General features: G+C 43.6%; 1 protein-coding gene across 1 annotated transcript in view; it reads left to right on the plus strand.

The window, feature by feature from the left end:
* The first annotated feature begins 535 nt into the window (after window positions 1-535).
* The window catches only part of LOC141106712 (protransforming growth factor alpha-like), a 20907-nt gene continuing 11016 nt past the window's right edge, over window positions 536-10426 (plus strand). Inside the window, exons 1-3 of the mRNA XM_073597647.1 lie at window positions 536-674; window positions 1509-1595; window positions 5098-5136. Coding sequence (XP_073453748.1) covers window positions 536-674; window positions 1509-1595; window positions 5098-5136 — 265 coding nt within the window. The remainder of the gene's footprint in view (window positions 675-1508; window positions 1596-5097; window positions 5137-10426) is intronic.

A 10426-nucleotide genomic window follows, 5' to 3' on the forward strand; every position in this document is an offset into this window, starting at 1 on the left:
AGCTCAATGCAATACCACAAAAAATATATAAATCTATCAATAGCTACTAATATCATAGACAGATAAACCCATATCAATCTATCATATACGTGTGTGTATAACAAGTATATACTAGTACAATCAAATTAACATATAATATATATATTATGTAATTTTTTTTTTTTTTTTTTTTTTTTTTTTTATTGTGCTATGAACTTATAGCGATATGGGTTTGTCTGTATAGATATTAGCAGGGTTTTATGCATATATGTAAATATTGGGTGATATTGCATTTGGCTTATTTTGGGAGTTTAGGTTATATAGGATTAATAGCCATGTAAATATTTATTTTATATATCCCTCTTTTTTTTTGTGTTCACAGAATATTTTATCACCATTCCCCTTAACAAAAAATATTTAAAGTGCTTAAAGCGGTAGTAAAGCCTGCTTTATTTTTCCCTACAGGTAAGCCTCTAATAAGGCTTACCTGTAGGTAAAATGTATATCTCCTAAATGTGCACCATTTGGGAGATGGTCCCCCTGCATGCAGCCAGCGATGGTCACTGGTGCGTGCGCTCTGAAGGTCCGGTATACCTTGCTGGAACTTCAGAGCTTCATGCCGGAGCCGAGTGACGTCACTGCGACTCCAGCCAATCACACAGCAGGACTGCGCAAACCCGGAATTAAGATCCAGGGTAAGATGTCAGCCCTCTCAGCGGTGACAGCGGGACTGCTAGAGGGCTTTGTTCTAAGGTGAGTATGCCATAATGTGTTAGTGTAATGCGTACTAGCACATTATGCAATTGCCTTACAGATTTTTTTTTTTTTTTTAAATTAGCCGCGGTTTACAACCGCTTTAACATAATTGCATACAAAAAGTACTTTAAACTTTTATAAAGCTTAGGATCTCAAACATGCTATTGATCACGATTAAAAGTTACATGTACATCCTGTAACTTTTTATTGTAGCCAATAAAGAGTGTTTGAGATCCCAAGGATGTGTGCCGCTTTATGAAATTTAAACACCGCAATCAGGAGCCGACTTCGAGCACCATCCATCTGCACAGCAAAATGAGGAAACCTAGGGTTGAGCAGCAGGGAGTCCCTTGAATCTTTACCCACCAGAATTATGGTTGCCACCTCATACCTTTAAACCCAAACACATATTAATTACACAGGTTCTGTGGCCGATTAAGGTGGTAATTAAACCTGGTTCCTTATCTGCATTTAATTTGCCTCAGAATCTGTGTAATTCAAAGGTGTTCGGGTTTAAAGGGATGAGGTGGCAACTCTAACCAGAATCTATATGTTTACCGTGGCTGGGTAACGTGCCCCTCAACATGCAACATGCAAGCCAATGCATCCAAAATTACTGCATTCCTGACTACAAACTTACTGGATTTTCTCATGTCTATACATTCTTCCCCCTGCTGGAAACTACACTAACCTACACAGTAAGCCACCCAATGTGAATATGCCCAAAATGTTCACCTAATTTGATGCCCTTTTACTGGCTTTAATCATTCCAGGTACCATTCTACAAGTTGTATGTTTTTCAGGAGCCAGCCAAAGACAAATATCAGCAATGTTTGGTGCATTCCTTCTTCTTGTTGCAGGTATTTTATATTTTCCTTTATATTTCAAATGCTTGCTCTAACTTTCATTTCATTGACTGCAAAGAATGTCTGAATATCAACTTTAGCTTGTAGGAGAGCAGTGTGTACAACAAGCTTTCATAAAGCATTTTTGTGAGTGTTGTAGCAGCTTTTGTGAACCTATCAGCTTAAGTTTGAGATGTTAAATGCAGATCCTAATGAGTGGTATATGTCACACTTAGCCCTCATTCACGTTGAATGCGACTTGATCTGAAATCGCACAATTTCAAGGCTGCACGTCAGTGACTTCAGGTGCAACTTGGAAGACTCCTGCGCAGCTTCATGCACATATGTCTATGCAAGTTATACACGAAATCACCAAAAGTAGTGCAGGAACTACCTTTTTCAAATTGAGGCACCGCAAAGTCGGCATCGCACCGGTTTGAACAGTGCCATTGCTGACGATAGGGTGCGACTTGTCATGTGATTTGACCTGTCAAACTGCAAGACAAGTCGCTCTGGCATGAACAGGGGCTAAAGCAACTACAAGTGTCCTTCAGCTAGTGCTGCAGCTTGTCACCACCAACACTTCTATTCAGATCTGTGCCAAATGTCTTCAAACTGGAGCAGAAGGGTGCTGCTGTTTGGTTTGCTGCAAGATCTTACACAAGCTGAAAGTGGTTGTAAAGGCTATAAAGGTTTTTTACCTTGATGCATTCTCTGCATTAAGGTGTAAAACTTTTTATGTGCAACGCCCCTCCTAAATACTTTACCTGAGCCCAATCCAGATCTAATCTCTATCTGCAGAATGCATTGGCTCCTGCTGTCAATCAAAACCAGTAACCGGAAGCAAGGCTGAGTTGCAATGTGTCAATAGACACAGTCCAGCTTGGGCTCGATCCTGCACATGTGATGCTATAAAGTTGCTTCCTATGGTGGCACACAAAAAAATGAGCGCTGAAGGAAGACCCCAGAAGAGGTTGATCGGGTCTACTCTGTGCAAAACTGTTACACAGAGCAGGTCAGAATAACATGTTTAAAAAAAAAAAAAAACATTGAAACCACATTGAAGTCCATGTAATACTGAACACCTCTATTTTAAAGTGGGAGTAAACTCCCATCCCATGCATGAATTCTACTTACTGTAAATATCTCCTAAATGTGCACCATATTTACTGTAGCTGCAGCCAGTGACGTCATCAGATCATGCGCTCTGAAGGAGCGGCATAGCCGTGCCATTAATTGAGTCCTGTGCCGTAAACCGCGTCCTTACGACTCAAGCCACTCGCACAGCCGGAGTCCATGAACCCGGATAGAAGACCAGGTAAAGATGGAAGCACCTTCAGCAGTGACAGCATGCCGCTGGAGAGCTTCGTTCTAAGTTTCACATAATGTGCTAGTATGCGATGCATACTAGCACATTATGCCATTGCCTTGCAGGTTAAAAAAAACAGCAGTTTTCTACCGCTTTAATACTTTCAAAAGCTATAGTGTGCATTTTATTTATATTATTTCTAAGTGGATCCCTATCTGATAGTATCCTTTACTGCATATGAGAAATGGCCCTCCTCACTAAACTTGTAGGTCAATGAGAACCAGAACCTTCGCTAGGTGGAAGAGTGGGATTAATAATAAAGCTGGCAGTGCCTCCACCCAGGTCAGGGAAAATTAGGAAGGAAGGAGTGCCTGGTGTCCAAAAGAATAAAAGGTGTTTGACAGTAATGACAAGTACATCAAGCCAACGCGTTTCGGAGGAAAGCACTCTCCTTCAGGGCTGTTGCTGCCAGCTGTTTAATGGGAAAGGTTCCCAAACCGGATATCTATTTGTGAGGTTCCAGAGAACACGCTTGCAAGATGACCGCTGTGGTTGCAGAGGCACAACCTACTGGAGGAGCTCTCTACCTGCCCACCTTATCATCCATCCACAACTAGTGACTGAGCTAGTCAGTCCAGCACAAAGGAGGTTCCACCCAGGACAGCAAATGGAAGCAGACTACTGCATCCAGCCTATGACCTTAACCATAAGCATTTAGATGCAAACCAGTATAGCAATAATACACGCTTTGTATAAGAAAAGATTAATAACCATAGGTACATTCAACATATATTATCAGCAAAGGGCTGGAGAGGAGTCCTCATGGAATTGAGCTCCTATATCCTGGTATGTATAATTATTTTAAGACCCCTCCAGATGAATATTGGAGCATAATGCCATTGCAGAGGTCCCTGAGTATGATGCGTCTGTCGGAGACTTGAACACAAGATCTGCGGTGATGAGACAATTTCTCAACCAGCCTGAAACAGTCCTAGTTATCTGCCACTATGCATGTGAGCTAGTACTAGGACAGAGATACTTGTTTACAAGGATTCAGCAATAAACTCAAGAAGCTATGGGTAGCAGGAGTTAAACTATTAGAACATAGAAATACTTGCATACGCCTCTCTTCTGGTATTAGTAGCATGGACAGGTGGCTTAGACCTTCTCTCGCTCTCCACTTCCTTCCAGGATCTTTTCCCAAGAACCCCAGAGTCAGAAAGTGACACAATACATAGCTGCTACTTTCACTCTGCAATGTACAATTGACAGTAGAGGACTCCCAAAAAATGCAGTTGGCTTGGCAGTGCGAAGTCACTGACATGAAGTAATTGGGGAGCAACTGAAATCTGAGCCAAGTCAGAACTCTGCAAGCTGGTTCTGTACAGTGCTTCAAATGGGCCAGTTTGCTATAGCAGAGGATTACTGCAATCTGTGCTCTCCTACATGGTACCTGCATATTACAACTTCATAAAATACAGGCATTGGTGTGGAGCCTGCAGAATTGTTTAGATGTGTATCCAGCATTTACACATCCAGTGAATCCACTTAGGATAAATGGTAGCAATTAGGCCGTTACTGCGGCCACATCTAACTTAAAGGAGGGCTAGTCGGTGGTCAGAACTGTCGTCTAGAACATTTGGTTTACAATTTAATATGAAACCCCAAGGGTTTAAAGAAAGCTGCTTCATGTTTGCTTTAAGCTTCAAAAATGCCTTGCAGAAGCTTATTTTAGACATTGCTTGTCAGAGTTGGGTTTACAAGTTGAAGTCCAAGTGAGTTGGGTCTAAGATAGTGCTAGGTGGGTTGGAAAGTCTCAGACACTTAGGCTTCATGCAAATGGGAATTGATGCTCATTCTGCAAGCAGGCTGCGGTTGTTTTTGTACCTGCATTCATCTCAAGCTGCACGCAGGCAGCCTATATTGGTGGATGCAAATTCAACAGCTGCATGGGTACAGCCGCAAACTTGACTTGTATGCAGGAGCTAGTGCATTGATCTGAATGATCAGTTCTTGTGTTCGGATCCACACACCTGCTCCTCCCAAATTTTGACATGTGGTCTGTGTAGACACAATAACAAATGCAGACTGTGCACAGAATAGATCTCAACGCTCATCTGACTGAAGCCTTAGAATAGCACCCTTCACCTGCACTTTTATAAATTTACTTGATTGGACTCAGTGATATTTATTTATTTTTTCTTTCAGTCAGTTTGGCTCACAACTCCAGCACTGGATTAGACAACTGTAAGTAAAGACCTTTTCTTTCTTATGTTTAGAGCACTAAATCCTAATACGTTTCCTTATTAAATTGGCTTCTGCCTTGCTTAAGTAACGATACCAAAGAGAATGGTATATTGCTGCTTAGAGTTAAAAGGGAGACAGTACAGTTACAATACATTAAATTTAAGAGGGGTTAAGAGGGCTCTGCTCAGAAGAGCTTACAATATAATTGGGTGGGACAAGTGGCACAGAAGTTGATAACACTGAGGGATGAGCTGATGGAAGAATAAAAGGTTCACTTGTTAGGAGATGAGATGGGCTTCCTTGAAATGACGAGTTTTCAAGAAATGCCTAAAGGTAGCCAGAGTAGGAGATGGCCAGATGAGGTAGAGAGTTCCAGAGGATGGAAGAGGTCCTGGAGATGCACATGGAGAGAGGAGACAAGGGATCTAGCGAGCAGGTCGTCTTGGGAGGAGTGTAAAAAGACAGTTTGGATGGATATTTTGAGATGAATGTAGCTTGGGGCAGAGTTGTGAATGGCTTTGTATGTTAGTATTTTGAGTTCAGTTTGTTGGGCTAGTGGAGGGGTTGCAGACACTGAGTGGTTCTTAAGGTAAATGAGTCTGGCAGCATGCATTAGGGGGGGAGCCTATGTAGAGGTAGGCCTATGAGAAGGGAAGTGCAATGGACAAGGGAGTGAATGAGTAGCTTAATGGTTTCATTAGTTTAAAAGGGCGAATTTTAGAGCAGTTACGGAGGTGAACTCTACAAGATTTGGATGATTGGATTTTAGGCTTACAGGAGAGATCCGAGTCTACGATTACACCTAGTACTAGATTTAAGGGGAGGGCTGATAGCTGTAGTATTGATTCTCATGGAATAGACAAGGTGGAGGGGGGGGATATAAGTTCGGTTTTAGAAAAATGTTGGAGGAAGTGGTTAGTTATGCAAAGGGAGTGTGACGAGGCAGAGAGATCTGGGCAGCCTCCCTGAACAGTTTTCTTGTCTTTTTATTGATGTTGGAGGAACGTCCAGTTCTTGGTAATGTCACTGTTGTCCCATATTTTCTCCACTTGATGACTGTCTTCACTGTGTTCCATGGTGCATCTAATGCCTTTGAAAATTCTTTTGTACCCTTCTCCTGACTGGAGATACCTTTTTAACAACGAGATCACTCTGATGCTTTGGAAGCTCTCTGCGGACCATGGCTTTTGCTGTAGGATGCGACTAAGAAAATGTCAGGAAAGACCTACTAGAACAGCTGAACTTTATTTGGGGTTAATCAGAGGCACTTTAAATGATGGGTGTGTACTGACTCCTATTTAACATGAGTTTGAATGTGATTGCTTAATTATGAACACTGCTACATACTCAGTTATTAGAGGGTGTGCACCCCCCCCCCCCCCATAAAAGATTTCAATTTGTTTTTTCAATTGGGTTGTTCAGTTTATAGGTCACATTAAAGGTGTAAAAAGTTCTGAAATTATTTCTTTGTCTCATTTTTGTTACATCACAGAAACCTGACCTTTTAAGTGTGTAGACTTCTTATATCCACTGTATCTGTACAGTAGAGATGTCCTTACAAATTGCATTATTCTTGTTTTTGAAGTGATTGCCAATCTTCTGGGCAGTGGGTGGAGGCAGGAGGGGGGACAAAGTGAGATAACTACTTCATCCCCGGAAGGTTTTACCCTCTTCATGACCAGGCCATTTTTGTGGGATACGGCACTGAATTACTTTAACTGATAATTGCGTGGTCATGTGATGCCGTACCCAAATTTCCATTTTTTTTTTTTTGATTTCTTTTGGTGGTATTTGATCACTCTGCGGCTTTTTTATTTGCGCTATAAACAAGAGTGACAATTTTGAAAATCTGCTATAAAACATAACCAATAAAAAAAGTTAATCAAATTTCTTCATCCATTTAGGCCCATATGTATTCTGCTGCATATTTTTTGTTAAAAAAAATCCCAGATAAGCGTTTGGTTTGTGCAAAAGTTATCGCGTCTACAAACTGTTGGATATTTTTATGGAATTTTTATTCTTAATGGCAATCAGTGATTTTGCGGGACTGTGACATTGCGGTGGACAAATCTGACACCTAACTGACTTTTGGGAACCAGTGACACTAAAAGTGATCAGTGCTAATACACTGTTACTATACTAATGACACTGGCGGGGAAGGGGTTAACACCAGGGGTGATCTAAGGGTGTCCCTATAGGATGCTTTCTAACTGTGTGGGGGATAGACTGACTGGAAGAACAGAGATCCATGTTCCTGCTTAGTAAGAACACAAGATCACTGTCAACGGCGTGTTTACACCATTCTGCCTCTCTGGGGAATGATTGGTGGACATCGTGTCCACTGGACCCGCTAAATTGGGGCCCCCCCTCTGGCCAATCAGCGCGTTCACGCACCCACAGTGTCTCTTGCACGAAATGACTTACAGGTACAAAGTTTTGCCCAATAGAGCCGCCCTGCCACATTATATATGCGGTGGGTGGCGTTAAAGTAGTTGTAAAGTCACATCAATGAACCCTCCTTTTTTTTTTTTTTTTTTTTTTTTTTTTTTTTTTCCATAGTAAGTAGTTAGTGTGGTTTGTTTTTTAAAATAACATTGCTATATACCTCTTAACCACTTGCTGTCCAGTGGACAGTGTCCACCCCATAGCAGTTTTACTGCTAAAAGGCGGCTCTCCTGTGCAGAATCGTGTATGCAAGTTCTGCACTTCTGCCTGCAGAGGGCATGTGTGATGCCGGTGGGCCACTTTGGCTGTGAATATTCACAGCAGAAGCCAATCTGCGGGTGCCAGGCACTCTGTCCTCTAGCACCTGCTGATCTTTGATAAACCACACAGAACGGGGACCTGCCTATGTAAACAAGGCAGATCTCAGTTCTGACGGGGGAAGGGATGGATTCTGTGTTCCTGCAAAGCAGGGACTAGAATTAATCTCCTCTTCCTTTAGTGAAAGCTGCACATACAGTACACAGTGGTTCTCAACTCCTGTCCTTGGGACCCAATAACAGGCCAGATTTTAAGTATTACCCTGGGGAGATGCAGACTAAAATACTGCAATCATTGAGCAGCAAGTGATATCACCTGTGATGTATTTCAGTTATCTTGCAAACCTGGCCTGTTAGTGGGTCCTAAGGACAGGAGTTGAGAACCTCTGCCCTAGATGTTTAACCCCTTCCCAGCCAGTGTCATTCAATGACAGTGCATATTTTTAGCACTGGTTACTGTATCATATAAACGCTTCTTCTTCTTTTTTTTTTGTTTAGTGTCGTATGCGCCTGTGTCAAAGTAACGTAGTACCGTATTGCAAAAAATGACCTGGTCACGAAATGGGGTAAATCTTCCAGATTGTGGTAAACAGTGCTTCTTTGCAGTCTCATGATCTCCTTGCCGATCAGAGTCCAGTGGAAGGAGCTGATATTCTGATATATGAGATACGTCGGATAAGGAATTGGTGCACTTTGTCCTTGTGCCAGGAGGGGTTGGAAGCCAAGCTGATGTACACAGACCATAGACATGACAAGGAGGGAGGGGAAGATGCAGAGACTCTGCAGACATACAGGATGATGTAGGGAGGTAAACTGACCATGCTATCATGGATCAGTAGCCATAAGAACCATGGTCACTTTAGAGGGCAACCCAAGAACAGGCAGGATCAACCAGGTATGATACTGCATGGAAATAACTAAATGACTTTGCAAGATCACAATGCAGTTTATCCTGCCTAAGAGGCAGGAACATTTATATATTTTTATTGCACACAGTGTGAATTTACAATAGTCAGTCATTTCCTGTTTGCACCTAAACTAGTGTCATCTAGTTCCTGGGTGCTCAGCTATAATTCCTGGTTCCAGACTGGAGGAAGCTGCATACTGTTTGAAGCACCCAAGCTGGGTGCTGGACAGTCAATCACATTTGGTTGGCAGCGGTGGGATGCTTCCTGCAGTCTGGGACATCCAAACCACCGCCAGGATCCGAGGTTTGGACATAAGAGGAGCGGTACAGATATCAGCCACCAGGGAAGAGGAATTCGGGAGGCTGCAAGAGATGCAGATCCACCACAGGGGACCCATGTCGGTGCAGGTTGTGCTGGAATGGTATTCTCCCCTCCATCCAGATAAGGTACTGGTGGCAGTATGAAATGCAAGTGCTGTTTATTGGGGAGGAACACCTGCACAAGGAGTGGACAGCTGAGTTAAGCAAGCTGGTCTGGGCAGAGATTCCGTTAGATGATAGCTATAGAGCCCTCAGCTGGTATGTGGCCCAAGTGAGCCCATGGACAGCGAGCCACAGCCCAATGGAAGGCTTTGGCTACAACAGCCTTGGGCTTTTTTACGAGAGGCTGTCTAAGGACCCTGACTTTGGGAGTGATAGTTGGAGGAAATTGAGACATTTAGCATCCAGTCTCTGTACTCCAAGTGCTCTGGGCACAGGAAGATTGTTTCTAGCCATTCAGGAGTTGGAGATCGCCTACAGACAGTCCCGATTGACGTGCCGGCAATGGGGCAGAGTTGGTGTGCTTTTCTCTCCTCCACTTGTAGATATGGAAGCGGAGCTGTTATGGCGGATGCTGCTAGTGTTGGCTCACCTTGACAAACCTGTTTCTGCATAGGACGAGCTTGGATGGAGGAATGGATCTGTCCAGCAGCTGGGTAAGGGTACAGGAGATGGAGCAGCAGTTCAAGAACCAGGGAGTAGAGGAAGTCGCCCTCACACCCCACCCACAGATCCCAGAAAGCATGGATTTAATTTACTTTCCATCAGAGGATGTAACCGTTACTGGGATCCATAGAGAAGAGGTCGTGAGCCTCCTATCCCCTGCCACCAGCTCCAGAGACTGCAGATTTAATAGACTTTTCTGCTCAGGAGGAACAACCCAGTGAGCTTTCATCAGAAGCGCTAACATCAGGGCAGAGTGCTGCTGACCTCTGCCTAAAACAATGGGTGGCAATTGAGGATTTGGGCAAAGACACTGAATTTTCATTCTACTTCCAAGTGGAAGAGCTGGTATCAGAACGGGGCATCTCACTGCCCAGGACCAAAGCTCCAGGGAGCCAGGGCAGGCAGCCCTTCTTCCCAGCAACAGGCCAATACAGAAAAGATTGAACTCCAAGCTAAAGCACTGGCAACTGGACAGAGGGTCCAAGACCTCTGCCCTGCACCTGCGGCAGTTCCCAGGGGCACAGGGAGAGGTGGTGGTTGTCCTCCCTCCCCAGCAGCAGATCCAGCCTGGGAGTGTAGGAAGCCAGTCTCCCTCCCCAGCAGTTAGCCAGAAGTTCTGGCATCAGGGCAGAGT

Source organism: Aquarana catesbeiana, linkage group LG08 (genome assembly GCF_042186555.1).
Source record: "Aquarana catesbeiana isolate 2022-GZ linkage group LG08, ASM4218655v1, whole genome shotgun sequence".
NCBI classification, from domain to species: domain Eukaryota; kingdom Metazoa; phylum Chordata; class Amphibia; order Anura; family Ranidae; genus Aquarana; species Aquarana catesbeiana.